The sequence below is a fragment of the Muscardinus avellanarius genome (genome assembly GCF_963383645.1).
Source record: "Muscardinus avellanarius genome assembly, chromosome: 4".
In the NCBI taxonomy this organism is placed as follows: Eukaryota; Metazoa; Chordata; class Mammalia; order Rodentia; family Gliridae; genus Muscardinus; species Muscardinus avellanarius.
The window spans coordinates 91,204,688-91,225,335 of NC_137789.1; the positions used below are offsets into that span (position 1 = coordinate 91,204,688).

General features: G+C 40.5%; 1 protein-coding gene across 8 annotated transcripts in view; it reads left to right on the forward strand.

Annotated features, from left to right (window-relative positions):
• The window catches only part of KAT6B (lysine acetyltransferase 6B), a gene marked incomplete at both ends in the record, with an annotated part of 190,722 nt that overhangs the window by 143,291 nt on the left and 26,783 nt on the right, over window positions 1-20,648 (forward strand). For 4 of the 8 annotated variants that reach the window (XM_080693974.1, XM_080693975.1, XM_080693976.1 and 1 more), the window contains 2 exons: window positions 2,444-2,605; window positions 6,665-6,758. In XM_080693974.1, coding sequence (XP_080550100.1) covers window positions 2,444-2,605; window positions 6,665-6,758 — 256 coding nt within the window. The remainder of the gene's footprint in view (window positions 1-2,443; window positions 2,606-6,664; window positions 6,759-20,648) is intronic. The other 4 variants (XM_080693977.1, XM_080693979.1, XM_080693980.1 and 1 more) reach the window with 1 other exon arrangement.

Genomic DNA, 20,648 nt, shown 5'->3' on the forward strand with positions numbered 1-20,648 from the left:
GTGTCTTTGTCTGTTCCCAGGGCCTTTTCATTGTTTGCTTTATTGTCTTCACTCCAGTTGCACACTTCCATGTCCCTGCCTTATTTTCTTCTGTTCCTATCTTGGTGCATTGTCCTTCATTTCTAGATTCTGGCAACAAGCCTCCTCTTACAACAGACATGATATCTTATTTCTGTGAAATGCAGTTTTCCTTTAAGGTTCTCTATTTTTGTAATTGTCCTGGCTGGAATGTATTATTCTACCCCATAGTTCTCCTTGTCTCTGGAGTTCAGTGTCTTGCAATCATCATTTGGCCAAAGGAAGATCATGGGCTTATCATGTGGAATAGGCTTCCTCTCCCAGATAGCTTTGAGCCCACTTGTTTATACCAGGACTAGTCAGAGATCACAGGATACTCCAGCTGTGCCTTGGGATTTTTTAAAAAGCCCCTCCTTGTTGTTATATCAGGCTCTTTTGCCAAGCTTAAGGAAGAGTTCTTGATGCTGGGAAGGTTTGATGATGTGTTAGTTCTTATTGAAAGCTGGGCACAGGGTTTCTCAACGTGGGTACTCACTGCCATTTCTGGTGGATCGTTCAGTTTTGCAGGGCTGTGCTGTGTGCTGTGTTTGGAGGCGTTGCTGCCCCCTCCTCACTAGCCGTCAGTGGTACCACCATTTCCTCATATTGCAACAAACAAAAATGCCTCCAGACATGGCTAAATATCCTAAGGGGCCCAAAGCACCCCCGTGAGAGTCAGTGGGCTAGAAGCAGGCTGGGTAGACATGGTGTATACCTGACCCTCCTCTTGTTTACACTGGATGCTACCCAGCTGGTCCCAACCAGGCAAAACGACACAGCTACTCAGTTCAGGCTTACCTAACGTGAACGTTCCTATTGCTTCTTTCCAGGATTCATTGATCCTTTCTTCTAACCAAAATAAAACTGAAGTCACTGGTTCATTGTCTTCCAAATTATAAAATTCATTGTTGGCTTTAAGTGATTGCGGTCAAAGTGATTTTTTAAATCATTAAGTAAACCAACATGAGTTAGCAGTGGGGTTGAAGCTTTCATAAATCCAGTGAGTCGCCTCAGGGTCTAATTGGTCTCAGGTGGGTGAGAACGGCCTCGTCTTCTAGGGCACATGCTTTTGAAGCATACAGAGAAAAGCAGGGCAACAACAGAAGCAGGTTTGTACATTTTATTCACATTAATAAGGAGTTGGAATTGATGAGTACAGAGGTCACATTCTAGAACCTAAGTTAACATTTTGAGTGTAACAGGTAGAAAACTTTCAGCAGCTCCCCAAGAGACTTATAAATAAAGAATAATTATTTTCCTGTCTTCATCCTTGTAGATTAGATTGTTGACAACTGATCAGAATTTGGCTTTCAGCATTGCTGTTTTTCTATTTCTGGTTCACAGATACATCTATATATATTTTTTGTAGTATGCTATCATTTCCAAGAGGACCGTACCCTCAGATACATAAAAACTTCCTTTAATTAAAGAGAGAATTGTATCCTCTGTGTCTGTCACTTATATTTGAGTATTTGATTATGTTGCTCTGTGTGGGACCTAGGTTTCCTCCATTGGAAATAGTCATATGAAGTCTAAAAATAATTTGTGCAATATGAGAACCCGTATGGTCCACTGGAGACTCAAGAATGGTCAAGTTCATTGTTAAAGAGCTCTGGTTAGCAAATACTCATTTCCCTTAAGAAGAGTCCTAGGGAATCTGCTGTGCTTTCTGTTTTCAACAAGTAACTGCATTTGATCAGAGAAATTGGCATTTGTGCCTAGCCTTCGGTCTGCAGTCATCAGTATCACAGCTTGATTCTTTTATTTTGAAGAGAAGTAGACTGTAATCATGGCACTTATTTTAGGTTGAAATTCATCTCACTTTCTGTGTAAGTATTCCCAACATAGAAATTTTATCTCTTCCAATTATATTTAAAATGATACTTGGGATAACATCAAAATGGAAGCCTCTTTTGCTAATCCACACTTTTGAAGAATCAGAGTAATACAGTTCATTTATTTTTATTTGAAGCCCTTTTGAAAACAACATAAATTTTAATGCACTTGAAGTATTTTTGCTTGTATTTCTTTGTTTCAGGTTTATTTGGTTCAAATAAGAAAAGAAGATGTGCCCAGTCAGTTTTAACTCATAATAAATTGCCAGTAAAAACTACTCTGTTGCTAGTGGTTTGGCCTTTTTAAAGAAAGAGATATTTAAGCTACCTTAAATTTACCCTAGTTAAGAGGAAAGGCAAAATTCCAATTTGCCAAGTGACAATTGTTTTCTGGTTAACTCTACCTTTGTTTAGTGGAGTGTTTTAATTTGTCAGTTTTTTATTTTGGAAATAAAATGAGACATTTTCTGAAATTATCATATAGAAGGAACAGTTTTATATTGAGTGACATTTTGTGTCATTAAATAATGTTGTCTGTTTCTTTTTGCTAGGTTGATGGGAATATGAGCAAAATTTATTGCCAAAACCTTTGCTTGTTAGCCAAGCTCTTCCTGGACCACAAAACATTGTATTACGATGTCGAGCCATTCCTTTTTTATGTCCTTACAAAAAATGATGAAAAAGGCTGCCATCTGGTTGGATACTTCTCTAAGGTAAAACAAGAGCCAACATGACCTTCGTTTTCTTTATAGAAATGTTTTTAGTAGAGCTAAATTCTTTGAACAAGGCTCTTTTATGACTCTAATTTGAATAAGTGGTACATGTTTCTGAAAATTTCAGGTTCTTGTTCAGACCTCATTTAAAAAGACAAAGAACAAAAGAACATGGTGCCTAGGACGTGAGCGGAGGGTGTCAGTGCCGTGCGCCCGTGGACCGCCGGCGTCTGCACGGCAGGCTAATTGCTGCCTTTCAGACTGCCTCTCCTCTTTGGCTTTCTAAATGTTAACATATTTTCCCCTTTCCTCTGAAGTGATGTCAACATGAAGGTTTTAGAGTAATGGAGCAGTCAAGAGCCTATTCTCCTTCCTCTTCATTGCTGTCCCTCTGCAGTCAGCAGTATCTCAGTGAGTTAAAGCCTTGGCATTTGGACAGTCAAACTGATACAATGGCTGGTTTTACACTTTGGTCTCTTATTTTCTGTGCTCCTGTTTTAACTTCTGAGACGGCCTCACCTTTAGAAACCCATCTCCAAGCCGAGCGTGGTGACCCACGCTTGTAATCCCAGTACTTGGGAGGCTGAGACAGGAGGATCACAGTTGGCGGCCAGCCTTAGCAACTTACTTGTGAGGCCCTCCGCAGCTTAGTGAGACCCTGTTTCAAAGTTAAAAATAAAAAAATTGGGCTGCGGGTTTAGCTAGAGGTAGAATGCCCCTAAATTCCACCCCTAGTTCCGCAAAAAAAAGAAGAAAAAGAAAGAAAGAAAGAAGGAAAGAAAGAAAGAAAGAAAGCCCATCTCCAGCTGTTAGCGTGTGGAAGACCTTGACATCTTGAGGGGCAGTAGCTTATCAGTGCTGGTTCAGTGCGGTTCTCCCACATTCTTCTGCTTAAAGGCTTTTGAGAAGCAGAAACTTATATTCGTTAAAGGAGAACTGAGGACAGTTACTAGGTAGTAACCTTAATTTTTCTTAGGCACTTAATATTATAGTTACATAAACAGATATGGTAAACTATCCAGATCTGGTACTTTGTTTTATGACATATATTTTTTCATTTTAGCTGACAAGTGATTTTTAATGATCTTCCACAATGTAAATGAATGCTATATAGAAATGCCATTTTCTTGGAGAATCAAAAGATAGATTACATGTAAAAGTTCTTTGCAAACTGTAGTTATTCTAAATTTAAGAGTCAACCCAGAGATCATATACAAAAATAAATAAAAGCATTCCCACAAACCGCCTCAATGTCTTAATCCATATACTTGGTAGACTTTAACTGAAAGTGAAGGTAGTTAATTTTCACATTAAAGTTTAAAAAAAGTCAGAATAACAGAATAAATAAATAAGAAATCTATTTATATAATTTACAAAACACCTTCCCTTTTATGTAGACTTGTAAAGATCTGTTTCTCCAAAGAATTAAAAAGAAAAGTTAGTGCTGGGCATGGTGGTGCACGCGTGTAATCCCAGCATTGGGGAGGCTGGAACAGGAGGATTGCGGTTCGCGAACAGCCTCAACTACCTAGTGAGGCCCTATGCAACTCAGTGAGACCCTGTTTCAAAATATAAAATATAAAATAGGGCTGGGAGTGTAGCTCGGAGGTAGAATGCCCCTAGGTTCCATCCCCAGTACTGAAGAAAGAAAGAGAGAGACACAGAGAGAGAGAAAAAAGAGAAAAAAAGTAGTTGGTGGTCACAACTGTCTTTTCTCTTAGAAAATGTTGTTTCTCTGGATGTTTATGAGTTTAAACAGAGCTGAGTGGTCTGCCTTCCTTGCCATGCCCTCGCCCTTGCTTTGGCTCTGGTTAGCAACAAAGAATATAGTTGATGGTTGACTCTTAAGGTCCGGTTCCCTGCCCGGTTCTCTTGTGAACCGGGCGCACTCAGAACAAGCTCAGCTCTTCTCCTTTTGTCAGTTTGTTCTACAGATGGCACCAGCTACTGACATTTCCTGTTATTCCAGGATCCAACTACTTTTTTTTTTTAGCAAAATTAATCTAAATGTAACAAAAATTAATATAAAAAGTAACTGTTTAAAAAATAGGTGCATATTCTCCTTTTGTGTGTGTGCTATTAGGGATCGAACTCAGGAGTGCTCTACCTCTGAGCTACACCATTCACCCTATTTTATTTTGCTTTTATTTTGAAACAGGGTCTCACTAAGTTGTTGAGGGCCTCAGTAAGTTGCTGAGGTTGGCCAAAAACTTGCCATCCTCCCCCAGGTATTGGGATTATAGGCATGCTCCATACCTGTGTAATTCAACCATATTCTACCATTTTAGTTGGAGTGTGGAGGACTTTGGCCATTCAGGGTTATATTAAATCAAATTTTAGAGGTTAGTAAAAGACTATTCCAGGACAGCCAGAGATTGGCCATGATGACCTAGACACATTTTTTGCTAATTTCATGCACAAGGCTTTCTAACAGGGAAGAAAAAAAAGAGCCTTTATGCTGTCCAGATTATAATTTAGCCTAGTAATATGTGTCAGGGAGGGGCAACATGATTGCTATTGGATTGGACTCCAAAAAACTTCCAGAGGTGGAAATAATTCTACACAAAGAAAGAAATGACATCAAGGGCAATCCCTCTTACCCACAGCATGTCTCTTTTTAGGTAGAGCGACCCATTTGTAGAACTTGACAAATTAAAATTTGTTATAGGAAACTTTGCCATTGATATGTACAACTTTTGATGACAGTCCATCTTCAAAAGAAAGTAGACTCACATTACTGGTTCTTCCTTATTTTTTAGAGGCTCCACAAACACCTACAAATGTACACAAGTTGGGAACTCATCGTTTTCACAAAGAAATCTTTATTCTGCCCTGTAAGGTTTTTTCTCCAGTCATTTCCTGTGATCTTTCAGTAGGTTCGTTAGAGATCTGGGTGTTCTGAAGTAATTCTTTGATGTGGTTGGTTCCATTTGTGGCCAATCTCATTTGTGGTTTACATTTGGCCCACACATTTACAACCTCAAAACCTTTCCAGACCCTCTCTGTGTAGGTTTTGGCGGCTTTTGTATACTCTGAATAAAATATTGCTACCCCGATGCCACATCCTATGAAAACTGCTTATTCTTCTTTAACTCCCAGCTGTTCCTCACTCTATTTTACCTAGTCCTCCTGGTTTCAAACTGGTGGTAAGATTTTGGTCTCAGTTTTTTTTTTTTTTTTTGCTTTGTTTGTTTGGTTTTTTTTGTTTGTTTTTGTTTTTGAGGCTTTAGAATTTCTTCTTGTCACTGTCCCCCCCCTCTCTCTCTCTCTCTCTCTCTCTCTCTCTCTCTTCCCCCCTGGCTATGGAATTATTTCTCCAGCTTTTTGCTTTAACTTTTTATTCACAGAAGTGTATTTGTGCATATCTTCCCAAGTCTATTATTTTAGTTTGGGTAATTATTCAAAGGTAGAACGTAATTTGCTATTTCAAAGTAGTAAATTATTATTTAGCACAGTTGACAGCTAACTCCTAACTTATTCCCCTGGCTAACTACCCTGGCTGTGTTTTCTCTGTCTCCCAAGTCGTGTGAGCAAGGAAAGTGTTTCTCCTCTACCACCTGTGTTCCGATCATTTAGTTCATATTTCCTTGGGTTCCTTATTCATATCATAAGCTTCTAACCTTAAGAATAAAGGTGTCACTGGGTGTAGTGCACACACGTGTAACCCCAGTACTTGGGAGGTTGAGACAGGACGATCAAGGTTCGGAGGCCAGTCTCGGTATCGTGTCAAGACCCGTAGCAATTTTGTGAGATCTTTTTCAAAATAAAAAGCAAAATAGGGCTGGGAGTGTAGCTCAGAGGTCGAACACTCTGGTTAAATCCCTAGTTACCCCCCCAACCCCTCAAAAATATAAAGATATAATTGAAAGGCATGCCTAAAATTGATAGTCTGTTGTTAGTTGGTAGTCTGATTGATGACCACAGTAGCATGATTCTGCTCGATGCTAACCCTAACCCACCTGCTAACCCGAGTGGCCTGTTTGCAAGGACAGTGGCAGGTGCAGGGATTGCCCGCTTAGCAGAGCTCTGACACACCAGATCTGTTTCTCCTTCCCTCAGGAAAAGCTTTGCCAGCAGAAGTATAATGTCTCCTGCATAATGATCATGCCCCAGCACCAAAGGCAAGGATTTGGACGGTTTCTCATTGATTTCAGTAAGTGAAGTGCTTTATTTACTTTCATGATCCAGGGAGCTGATGGCTGTTACAGGAAACAGTAACACATAAAACTTTATTTAACCTACTTTGTTTTTATCAGTAGATAATGGGTTTTCTATTTATATTTACATAAGTTAGAAAATCTTTCTCAAGTGAAAAATTTACTGCTGCTCAGTTATCTTACTTTAGGAAATTGAGACTAGCTCTCTCTGCTGGGTCGCCGGCTCGCAGCGCCACCCCCTGAAGGAACCCGCAGCATTATGTTTCATTCTGTGGCAATTGTGCTCATTAGCGCCAAAAGAAGCAATTATTTGTGATTAAAGCCAAAGGAAATGTTATTTAAAAGGATTTTCAGCTTTCTAAAATTTTGCCTATAATCTTGTACCATACAGTTAAAGAAAGGAATGTTTCCATTTAGAAAAACAATTCTTTTTAGGTAGCTTGTCCTGAGTATCGCTAGTAGACAATAACTCTTACTTCGTTTTCTGTTAATTTTCCTTTTCTATTATGGAAGATATTACAGCATTTATACCTAGAGGGTTCCTAAGAAATATTTGTTTTATATAATATGCTTGTAATCTTCTGAGCCTCTTCAATTAAAATCGGTTACACAGATAATGTTTAAAAACACTGGTCATTTTTTCTTTTTGTTTATATTATATGAGATATGTAAATGTAGAGTTAAGGCTGTGCTTAGACAATTGATTCACAATATCCAGGTAACTCGAAAACCAGGTATCCTGTGATAATAATGATAAATTCTTGCCCTGTGAACATCTGTGACTTGGAACTCTTGGTTATCAATTGCAGCTTGAGTATTAATTAAAAGAAGGGAAATTAGGCTATCGTATAATCATGTTAAGGTTCAATAAATGCCAAAATTGCAATATAAGCATGCTCGAAGGAATCCATGAGGAAATTAAAATCAGAAGACAAAATAACGATAGCAGTTTTACTTTGTAGAATCTTCTGACACTGAAAAATACAACTTTTTAAAAGAAGTGTTTATTATTTCCAGCTTTCAATATATTACTCTATATTATTCCTTCCTGACCTAGTTATCCAAGCAACAAGTTATCCCAAGAACGACTCTCATTAGTTCAGTATTCTTATTTTATTGTTCTATCTATAATCATTTCAAAGGGTAAAATCATTTGTCTTGTTCCATGAGGTTTTTTGTGGCATCATTCATAAGTTGTTCACAAATATTATACTTTCTGGTATGCGTAGCAGCCATTTATGTTAACTCTGTGTGGGAAACGTACAGGGGATTGAACCCAGAGGCATGGTACCTCTGAGCTCCATCCCCAGCCCTATTTTATTTTTTTTTATTTTGATACAAGGTCTCACTAGGTTCCTGAGGGCCTCGTTAAGTGGCTAAGGCTGGCCTTGAAGCTGTCTCAGTCTCCCAAGTACTAGGATTACAGGTGTGTGCCATCAGAGCCAGCTCAAGTTAAACTCTTGATCATTTCTCTGTGCCTAAAGACTAAGGCAAACTCCTTGGCTCAAGGCCTTCCAGCACCTGGTTCCAGCCCGTCTTTTGGTCTTTGTTTTCCTCTAATCTTCTTTTCCAGAGACACTGAGCATGCTCCAGCCTTTTTTTGTCTGTGCAGTCCCTTTCCTCGCATAATTCCTCTCTCTCTCTCAATGTGTTTGTTCAAAATCCTGCCGCCTGGTAGGAGCCACCTGATGAGCCTCTTGCTCCTGAGCTGGGTCTCAGCTCCATGTTCTGTCCCTCGTACTTACACCCTTTGCACCCTCTCTGACACCCAGCGGGTGAGGAGTCAGCTGTAATGCAGCAGTATCTCATCTGTCCAGCATGAGGTGGCAGTCAGTCCTTCTGTATATGTGAACAGCATAGGAACAGAGACATTTTCTCCAAAACCTAATGCTTTATTTTAATTTTTGTTGTTTTAGTGAAAAGTGTATTTGAATGTACCTAGTACTTTCAAAATTTAACTACTAAACACAGTGGCACCTTTTTGGAAGGAGTACAGTCACTGTGATGAACCTCTCCCCCAATGTGGATACTGAGGGCCTGGGGGCGGGGGGCTATTGTTGTTTTTTTCCTTATCTTGGCATTGCCCTGTGCTGGAGTAAGTTAAGGACTGTGTGAAAGACAGACCTGAGAAAAGTCAAAAGGAACTGGTATACTTCCCAAAGAAAAGAGACTAGGGGAAGAGGTGTTCTGTGTTTTGTTTTTGCAATGCTCAGTTTTTTTTTTTTTTTTTTTTTTTTTTTTTTTTTTTTTTTTGTGTGTGTGTGTGTGTGTGTGTGGTACTGGGGTTCCTGGAAGCCCTTCTACCTCCGGGCTACACTCCCAGACCTATTTTTACATTTTTATTTGGAAACAGGGTCTCCTAAGCCAGCGCGCGCGGCTGGCTTCGAACCCGCGCGATCCTCCTGTCTCTGCCTCCCAAGCGCGGGGATTACAAGCGTGCGCCACCACGCCCGGCTAATGCTCAGTTTTAAACTCCCAGCCCTGCAAAAACTAGGCAAGTGCTCTACCACTGACCTACACCCACAGTGCTTGATGAAGAGTTTTCTTTCTTTCTTTTTTTTTTTTTTTTTTTTTTTTTTGGCGGGTCTGGGGATGGAACCCAGGGGCATTTGACCTCCGAGCTACACCCCCTGCCCTATTTTTTATTCTTTATTTTGAAACCGGGTCTGAGTTGCAGAGGGTCTCACTAAGTAGCTGAGGCTGTCCACGAACCGTGATCCTCCAGGTCTCAGCCTCCCGAATGCTGGGATTACAAGCGTACGCCACCACGCCCAGCTTGGTGAAGAGTTTTCTAACACACAAGAATAATGTGAACTGGTATAAAAACCAACAGACATTCAATGTAAAGCCAAAATAATTCCTCCGCTACAAAAAAATTTTTTTCCATACTGTGGGTGGAACCCGCATTCTACATCCAAACTGCACCCCCTGCCCTATTTTTTATTCTTTATTTTGAAACAGGGTCTCACTAAGTTGCAAAGGGCTTCACTAAGGAGCTGAGGCTGTCCCTGAACCGTAATCCTCCTGTCTCAGCCTCCCAAATGCTGGGATTACAAGCGCGAGCCACTACGCCCGGCTGTTCTGGTTTTTAAAGGGGACTTTTAGTGATTTGGTTTGGTTTATTTCTTTTCTTTTCTTTTTATTTTGTACTTGAGCCTGGGGTCTTTTGATCAGGGTTGTATTTTCAGTGAGTCAAATCAAGTTGTAAAGCAGGGAAGTCTCTGATTTCATGTATAAAGATTGCAAGATTAACAAGCTGAAACAAGGTACAAGCAAGAAGAAAGCCATCACTGCTCACTTGCCCCTGGGACCACAGATGTGGCAAAATATAATAGGCTGTGTGTATATTATAAAGAACTGTGAATACAGAACTTTGCCAGAGTGACTCAATAGCATCAACTCGCAGCCCACTTATAAGCCATCATGTGGGTTTTGTGATTCTTATATCAAAATTTAACATGGTACAGGAGAGTGACAACCATGGGCTAAATTCAATACCACATTTTTTTCTCTTGGATTCTGAGATGTTTCTCTCTTCCTTAGTCAGAAAATTTTACAGTCCTCCCCATCTCATGTCTCCATCCACATTTGCATGTGTGCACATGAATGTTCAAACACTTGACCATCATTCTCCACCCCACCAGACATCTCAGGCCTCCAGAGATGTCCCCTTCCCACAGAAGCCTGCACCTCTCTCAGAGGCACCGGCAGTGAATGCCTCATCCAGCCCACTGCTTTTCCTCTTTAATTTTGAAATAATTATAGACTTAGAGAAAAGGTAATCAAAAAAGAACCATGAATTTCTATATATTATCTACACAGTCTTTACATATTAAAATTTTATCACATTATTGTCAGTATCTCTCTAGCATATTTATGTTTCTTCCTGAAATTTTGAGAATAAACTACAAGCATGTTGTATCCTTATCCCAAAATTTATTTTTCTTTTTTTGGTACTGGAGGTAGAACCCAGGGGCTTTCTACCTTTGGGCTATACTCCCAGACCTACTTTATACTTTATTTGGAAACAGGGTCTCACTCAGTTGCTGAGAGCCTCACTAAGTAGCTGCGGCTGGCTTCAAACCTGTGTGAGCCTCCTGTCAGCCTCCCAAGCGTGGGGATTACAAGCGTGCGCCACCACGCCTGGCTGCAGTGTGTTTTCTGCAAACATAACCACAAAACAAAATTATCCAAACCAAGACATTAATGTTGATTCAGCATTGTTATATGTAATTCAACACAGTATTCAGGTGTGTGGCTTGTTTTGTTTTTTTTTTTTTTTTTTTTTTGCGGGTCTGGGGATAGAATGCAGGGGCATTTGACCTCCAACCTACAGCCCCTGCCTTATTTTTTATTCTTTATTTTGAAACCAGGTCCCACTGAGTTGCAGAGGGCCTCACTAAGTAGCTGAGGCTGTCTGTGAACCATGATCCTCTGGTCTCAGCCTCCTGAATGCTGGGATTACAAGCGTACGCCACCATGCCGGGCTCAGTATTCAGATTTTAAATTTTACTATATTTCACTATCCGTTGGGGAATTTCCCCCAGTTCAGGGTCACATGTAATATTTAGTTATTGATATTTTTATTTATATTTATTTAATTTTTTTGAGGTACTGGGGATGGAACCCAGGGACATTCAACCTCCGAGTGTCACCCCCAGCCCTATTTTTTATTCTTTATTTTGAAACAGGGTCTCACTGAGTTGCAAAGGGCCTCACTAAGTAGCGGAGACTGTCTGCGAAGTGTGATCCTCCAGTCTCAGCCTCCCGAATGCTGGGATTATAAGCGAATGCTGAAGCGTGTGCCACTTTCCCGGCTTCAGTTATTGACATTTTTAAATTGACAAGCCACTTATTTTGTAGAGTGACTCTTAATTCAAGCTTATCTGATGCTTCATCATAATTGGGTGAGTTCTTGTGCTTTCATGTAGGAATGCCAGAGAAGTGATGCGTGTCCTCTTCAGGGCAGCTTATCAGGATCACCTAATAATGTATCTGTTCCCTTACTTGGTTAAGGTAGTACTTGCTAGTTTTCTTCTCCATGAACCTACCATTTCCCCCTTTGTAATCAGTAAGTATGTGGTAAAATACTTTGGCTGGGCGTGGTGGTGCACACTTGTATTCCCAGTACTTGGGAGGCTGAGACAAGAGGATTCCAAGTTGGAGAACAGCCTCACCTACTTAGTGGGGCCCTCTGCAATTTAGTGAGACCCTGCTTCAAAATAGAGAAGAAAAAATAGGGCTGTGGGGGTAGCTCGGAGGTAGAAAAGCCCCTGGGTTCCACCCCAGTAACACACAAAAAATTATAAAAAATAACTGGTTTCTCATCCAGTTTTTACCTGCTAGTTTTATCATTCATTTATTATACTTGTCTACAATAATTATTACTAGGGTAGTTATCAAATAGCAATTTTCTATTTTCATTGCTTTTTCTACTCCTTAGCATTTTATGAAGAGATTTCTCTTTCTCATTTTTTACTTATATACGTATTATGTAATTGTGGACGTATGAGTTTTTATTTTATGCTATAGATTATAATTTGTCATCAGTACTAACTTTGATGTTTTCAAAACATGAAGTTGTCCCCTAAATAACTTGTTTCAGATTTGTTTAGTGTGAACTGCTTCAAGCTGGCTCTTGTGCCCTCTGGGCACGTTCCCAGTTTTTAACCCTTTGTTGCTGGTTCATCATCTTTACTCTTACCCTTTCTAACCTAGTTGTGCAATTTCCTGTTTCTCGGAAGGCCTTGGCTCCTTATGGAGAACAGTATTTAGAAACAAACATCTGACTCTTAGGTGTGCTTGTTGCTACAAGACTGTTTCTGCTTTTCTGCCCTCAGGGCACAGAGCTGGGAAAGTGTGTGTGTGTGTGTGTGTGTGTGTGTGTGTGTGTGTGTATGTGTGTGTGTGTGTGTGTGTGTGTGTGTGTCTGTAACTCAGGCTTCTCTAATTTACTTTTTTTGTGTGGTATTGGGAATTGAACCCAGGGACATCTACCTCCAAGCTATACCTCCATCCCTATTTTTTATTCTTTATTTTGAAACATCTCACTCAGTTGCAGAGGGCCTCACTATGTGGCTGGGATGGGCCTTGAGCCTGTGATCCTCCTCCCAAGTACTGGGATTATAAATTTGTGCCACCATGCCCGGCTACAATGTATTTATGTGTTTTGCCATAGACTCCACATTAAATAATTGCAAAATTGCTACTAATACCTCAATGGAAAACTAACCTCCTAACTAGAGGTCAGTGTTTGTATATAGTTCCTTCCTTTTGGCTTTTTCCTGAGTATATTTAGTTAGAAGAATGTGTTTGCATATTATTTGGAGTCTTTAAAATTTCTTTGCTCTCAGTGTGATTATATTATTCATTGAAGTACAGTTAAGGTTTATTAGTTTGTTTTCCATTTTATTTTTTCATCATCCTAATTGCCTTTACTAAAGAGTAGATTATAAAACATTACCATGGCCGGGCGTGGTGGCGCACGCTTGTAATCCCCGCGCTTGGGAGACGGAAACAGGAGGATCACACAGGTTCAAAGCCAGCCTCGCTAGCTTAGGAGACCCTGTTTCCAAATAAAAAATATAAAAAAAATAGGTCTGGGAGTGTAGCCCAGAGGTAGAAGGGTTTCCAGGAATCCCAGTACCACCAAAATAAAATAAAATAAAACATTACCATGATTTTTAAAGTTTTTGTGGAGGGAGGGTAGCATTGAACCCATATTCAAGGATATATTCAGCCAAGCATCTCCACCTTTCCTTGTCTCCTACACCCATTCCTTTTCCTTTTGAAAGTTCATCCTTTTTGACTGATCAGCAGTCTCATTAGTTTCTAGTTTATGCTTTCTGTTTCTTTTTGTATAAATGAACATCTAGTTATGTATTTCTAATTTTTCTTTATTTGCTACATAGAAGATAACATACTATATAGTCTTTTATATTTTGCTTTTTCCCAGGAAAATCCAGGAAATCGCTCCATGAAAGTTTATTCTTTTTCACAGCTACATCACAATGCATTGTCTGGATGTATGTAGTTTATTCGCCTCTACTCTGATGAATGGGCATATAAGTTATTTTCGGTATCTAGCTGTTTTAAAGGTGAGGTAGTGAGTTTTCATGGTCATGTTTTGTCTAATATACTAATGTAGTACTTACATATACCTCCAGTTTTTCAGGGCTGTGCTTGGCTGGGTGATACATAAGCAGACAGTTAAATGTCTTTTGCTCAGGCCCGCAGAGCCAGAACCCTGCCTAATGAGCAGGGTATAAAACCAATGCTTTACAGCCCGACCCAGCAGAGACCTGGGGAAAGCAGCTGATTCAGCAGGAGGTAGAAAAACAGCATAGCAGCTGAGGTAGGAGGGACGGCATCCTCACTCAACTCGTGTTTGGGGATATGCATTTGATTCCACACTGAGGAATGGAGGAGGATGAGGAGCCACTTTCTTCACTGGTAACCTCTCTGACTGAGGGACACGTCTGCATGCAGCCTAGTTCCAACGACAAATGAAGAGAGACGGTCTTGCTGGGTGGTCAGGTTCACTAACAAGCCAACTGTTGCTGGGCGGCGTGTCTGCGCAGTCTGCTCCCGGAGCTCACAGGAAATGGACGTGCAAACATTTCCTGCCGAGTGCTGGAATACAGGCTGAGCCAGTGACATGTTCAAAAGCGGAACCTTGCCGGGCGTGGTGGCGCACGCTTGTAATCCCCGCGCTTGGGAGGCAGAGACAGGAGGATCGCGCAGGTTCGAAGCCAGCCGCGCGCGCTGGCTTAGGAGACCCTGTTTCCAAATTTTAAAAAAATGTAAAAATAGGTCTGGGAGTGTAGCCTGGAGGTAGAATGGCTTCCAGGAACTCCAGTACCACAAAAAAAAAAAAAAAAAAAAAAGAAAAAGAAAAAGAAAAAAGAAAAGAAAAAAGCGGGACCTCATGAGGAAGCGTCTTGGATGTTTAGGTGACCACGAAAGAAACTCCCAATAGATTAAGCTTCATGATTAACCAAAAAACAGATACACAAGATCTTTGGATGGTCAAGCACATCCTGGGCATCAAAGCAATGAATTGAATGAAAAAAATAATAATAAGCATATTGCCTGACTGTAATAAAATGTATTAATTTTTAGCCAGGCACAGTGACACATGCCTATAATCCCAGTGACTCAAGAGCCTGAGGCAGGCGGATCCCAAGTTCAAGGATAGCCTGAATAATGTAAGGGACTCTTTCTCAAAATGAAAAGGGCTGGGGATGTTGCTCAGTGGGAGAGCACCCTTGGGTTCAACCCCCAGTACAGGGGTGGAAGGCACATTAATATTTAAAAGCAAATATATATTGGGAAAGACGCAAATCCATCAGATTGCTTAGGTATCCACATGCAGCTTTCGATGGAGTCCAGAGCTCAGCAAGCCGTCTGCATTACAGGGAGTTACAGGTTGTGAGCATAGGGTGATGGCTGAAACCATCAGCGTGGGTAAGGACAGCTGGGGGAGAGGTAGGGAAACGGGGCCGAGGATGGAGTGCTCGGAGGCCCAGTGTGTAAGGAGCTAGTATGAGTGAGGAGCTCATCCAGGAACTTGGAAAGGGCCCAGAGGTTAAAAGACAGTCAGGAGGACAATAGTGTAAACATAGCGGACATCTAGAGCCTTTGCTGTATGTTGGGCAGTGACACCTGAATTGCGCACATTCACTTAATCCCCACAGAATGCTGTGAGGTAGGATATTGTTCATCATCTCTTTGTGGGCACAGAGACACCTAGAAATGTAGGTCTATGGTCTTCCCCCAGCCAGAGAAAGAGTTGTAATATGTTAACTTTGGAGGTCTGTGATTTAAGTGGAATTAAAAGAAATGGATCACCAAGGCTCAGCTGTCAAGAATCTGGTTGTCTTTTTAAGGTGGAAACAATGGAGCACATGAGAGAGAGAGCAAGAGAGAGAGAGCGAGCGAGCAAGCACGAGCAAGTGAGTGCGTGCCAGGCATTTGATGAAATTTAACATTCTTTCATAATGCAAATTAATCAAACCTACTAATTATACTTTTTTTTTTTTTTTGGTGGTACTGGGGTTCCTGGAAGCCCTGCCCTTCTACCTCCGGGCTTCACTCCCAGACCTATTTTATATTTTTTTGAAACAGGATCTCTTAAGCCAGCGCGACTGGCTTCGAACCTGCATGATCCTCCTGTCTCCGCCTCCCAAGCGCGGGGATGACAAGCGTGCGCCACCACGCCCGGCTCTAATTATACTTTTTTATATGCAAACAGGGTCTCTTAAGCCAGCATGGCTGGCTTCAAACCTGCGCGATCCTCTTGTCTCCGCCTCCCAAGCACGGGGGATTACAAGCGTGCGCCACCATGCCTGGTGGGAATAAAGTTTTGATACTGACATATCTGTCTTCTCTAGGAAGCAAGATTCGGGTTCTATTAAATGGTTTTATGGAGCTGGGCATGGTGGCACATGCTTGTCATCCCAGTATCTGGGAGGCTGAGACAGGAGGATCACGGTGCACAGACAGCCTCAGCTACTTAGTGAGGCCCTCTGCAACTCAGTAAGACCCTGTTTCAAAATAAAGAATAAAAAATAGGGCAGGGGGTGTAGCTCAGAGGTACAATGCCCCTGGATTCGATCCTCAGTGCAAAAATTAAAAAAAATAAAAGGTTTTATATGAATTTTGGCCAGTCCTCAGGAACCCAGTGCTGTACAGAAGACACCAGCCTCTCTCAGAGGACAATTTGGTACATCAGAGCAAATAGACTTTCCTCAAGTGCTTTGCCCTGGCCCTGGCAGGCCCTGGCGAGATACCATACTTCTCCAGCGAGGGTCTTCAGCACCTCTGCACTCAGCAGGTGACTTGGAGCTTTATTTCCTAGGCTTAGACTACTTCTCCCTTCCATTGTAGGCTGCCAAAATTCTGGTTCCTGTCACTTCCCCCCAAGCAGCCTCATTTTTTTACTCTGTGGAGCCTCATGAATTCTGTTATGTCAATGATAGGGATACAAAACACCCACTTGGGACATAAATTCCCTCATGGGTAGTCTACAAGTTTAATATTTCACTTTCCCTCTTTTCTGAGCTCTGTAGGCCAAGCCTTATGAAGGCATAACTCGAAGACCATTGCAGCGTCTCCCAGGGGTTATGTTATACGGCTGAGAATAGGCTGACTCCCTGCAAGGAGTAAAACAAATTGAATGAATGAGTTATAAATTTGACATGTGGTATTTACCTACTTAGTGCAAGTTATACTTAATAGTTACTATTTTTTAGAGGTATTGACTACTAAAACAACACTCTGTTCTGAGCAGGTAGAGAGTCATTTAGGAATTGTGCAGATCTTTTTTCTGTGCAATGTTCTTGTCTTTGACCATCAGGAAGCTTCACAAGCGTGTGTATTCTCTCCCTGCTGCATTCTTACTTTCCAAAAGAGCCCAGCACTCAGTATGATCTTGTTATTTGTTGAGCAACGAGAAATGAATTGCCACGGGAAGAACTTTCTTAACATGGTTTCTCTTCTTACATGTGATTCTTAGAGAGAAGCAATCTATTTTATTAGCACATAATCAGGATTGGTGTGCTTCCCTGTGACGTCAGGTGCCCACCCCCTCTCGAGGCCTGGAATTCTTGTCTTGAGGGTGTGTGTGTGTATGTGTGTGTGTGTGTGTATGTGTTGTACATGTGGTTCTGGAGTTGGAACTCAGGGACGTTCTACCTTTGAACTCCCCCCCACCCTATTTTATTATTTTATTTTGAAACAAGGCCTCACTGAGTTGTGGAGGACCTCCCTAAGCTGCTGAGGCCCTCCTTGAACCTGTGATCCTCCTGTCTCAGCTTCCCAAGTACCGGGATTATAAGCGTGCGCCACCACATCCAGCTTGATATCATTTAAGGTGCAGCAGAAGCAACATTGGGCAGAGAAAGGAGAGTTGTAACATAAGTCACACTTACATGCAGTTGGCCAAAGAGACAGTTGTCTTTTCCTTACTTTTTCCTGTCAGATAATCCTTTTCTTGATATGGGTTTGTTTATTTATTTGAGAAGGAAAACTCTCATATTAGTCCTAGACGCTGTTGAGAAAGCTGCTCTCTTCACTCAGCTCTCCGACAGCTCTTCTCCCTGAGCACAGTCAAGGCAATCATTAAAAAAAAATAAGAGGTTGTGCTTTTAAAATGGCACTCGGGTTCTTCCTGGCCTTTTCTGAGGTGGGGCCCCCCACCCTAGGCACTTGCTGGAAGGTATTGAGCCAGCAGCTGTATCCATGGGCTTTTGCTGGGTTTTGGAAGACTTCTTTTGACATGTGTAATCAAGCATAATGATGACATACATTTTAGTAGGATTCTAGTCTGTAATATAATAAGGGAAATGGCTATTTTTCCTTATTTTCTCATTATAATTTGTTTCACTAAAAGCCTCTGCCATTACTGTTTTATTACATTGAACTGAAGCACGATATATTTTAATATGCTAAAGATATCATCAAGGATGAAAATTGAGCTTTCAGTGATTTATTCAGGGGTTGACTGGTGCTGAATGCATTGAAATGAGTTGCATCAGACAGTGCAGCCAACAATTTATTCATCTTTTTTTTTAAGCTAAGCTTGTCATAAATAAGAGCAAATAAATAGCTCTTATAGAATAGTTTGTATTCATGGCTTCAATGAAAACATTGTAAATATGAAACATACGGTCTGCAGTCTCTGATTTTTCCTGAAAGCTACTGTTTTGCTTTTACATAGCTTTTCAAGTTTTGGCATGCAGGTGGATTTTTTTTTTAACAGTTCTTTTGTTTGAGTTTTAAACATTGATTGGCATTCACACTGAGACATACTAAAACCCACTACTGGACAAATTCCATTCTGCTAATTAGCAAGCATATAAACTAATCTTCAGCAATAATGGATCCTTAGCATGTAGTGCATAGTAGGTACACAGTAAAGGCTTGTTAAAGAAGTAAATAAATGAACCGATGCCTAGATCAGCCTCTTGTTTGCATCACTGTCAGTACCTACCAGATGCAGCCTGCCAGCTTCTGATAGAATCGGTTTTCAATCTCAGATTTCCTCTCAGTCTTTTTCTTTCCCTTTCTATACACCCTTATCCTCCTTTTCTGCACATGTGTTTTACTAGACTACACCAGGATGCCCTGGCTGGTGCAGATGTAAGGACGAATGATCTTGCCCTTGCCTGTACTCCAACACATGGCACTCTCCTTAGCCCTGGGATGCCGGGACACGAGGCTCTGGAGGTGGGGGCGAGTGCTTCCAGATCTCTTCCGCTTTCCTCACCATATGCAAAGGAAACATGTTTCCATTGCTAAAACAGGATGAAGAATGGTTTTGTTTTTATTGGTTGACATCAGTGTGCTCTACTTGGCTTGGTTTCAAGAGAACTTTTCCCCTTGAACGTATTTTCTAGTTTGTAGTAGAGACATTATATTTGATGTTCTAAGATAATTGTTTGCTCATCCCCTCTCAATGAAATTTCTAAACAACACATTCATAATTTCAGATGGCTGCAAGGTAATTTTTGTTTGCTTGTCATTTTTCTTTTAAATTGTCAATTTGTTTTAAGTCAAAAAGTTTGCTTTGGCTTATTTAGAACTGTGTTAGGAAAATATTAGTTAAGGAATCTGACTTTTTTTCTCCCCCATAGATTTGTGGTTAATGTGTTTTTAGTCTAATATTCATGCATTTTCATGTTTACCAAGATTAAAACCTGTTTTGCAATTATTTATATTGAGTCCTGCTTTGGGTTAACATCAGAGAGGAACTTTTTTTTGTACCAAAATTGTTTTAAATCAATGTTTCCAAAGTACATGTAACCATTTATCCATGTTGGAAAAAGCATTCAGTAATAGTTACATGGCAGAAGGTATTGGAAAAAAAAAAAGTATTGGTGAAATTGTGAGGAAGTGTGATACGGTGGACCTCACTCTGATATTAATTGTACGTATGGTCTTTTGGGGGGAAAGACAAATTTAGTTAAAATTTTAACCGAAGTAGAATAGTTTGCTGTGTGAAAAAGAATGTTTCTTCTTGTTGCGCAAGGAAGCAAATATTATTAGGTCATGTTAAAAGGACTCCGGAGTCAACTTGAAAAGGCTCCAACTGGACAATAAATATACTAATAAAGATAGTTGCAATTTTTTGAGAAAACAAACCAGTTTAGAGAATGAGAGAAGTTATTACATTGTCTTGAAAACTAGTAAATTTCATTTTTGCCTTTCCTGTGTGAACTATCACCAGGTAACCAATTAGTACTCAAGGGATTATGTGTTGCTGTACATAACCTCAACCAGTGAATTAATCAATCTAGGAAACCAACAACTGTAAACATGGCAAAAAGAGTAACCAGAAGTGATTTACCTTCTAAGCCTCTGCTGCTATTTGTAGGAAATACAGAATAAAAAGGAACATATTGAACTATACTGTGAATATGCAGTTAGCAAAATCAGGCTTTCAACTCAATATGTCAGAAGACCCCAGCTGAAGAACACCAAAAAGGAAAAAAGAAAGGATTGGAGTGGGGAACCCATACATTAACTTACAGAACAGTTAAAAAAAATTTTTTTTAATGGACAAGATTGTATTAGTACCATGTAGCATGTTTTAGTGGTAGAAATATTAAGAAAAAGAAAAGAAAGAAAGAAAGAAACTCACAAGAGGTTAGTGTGAATATCCAGGTAGTGGTTACTTGGGAGAAAGGATGGAGTTTGAGCTGGGACAAAAGGAAGGGTTTTACGGTGGTTGGCAAACGTGTTTCCTTATCCAAGCAATAGTTACAAGGGATGTTGTCTTAGAGTAATTCAGTAAACTAGATATTTGTTTTGTATGGTTTTCTGGCTAAATTTTGTTTTTGCAGAGTGTGTGTGTGTGTGTGTTTACGAAGGGATCTAAAATGAGA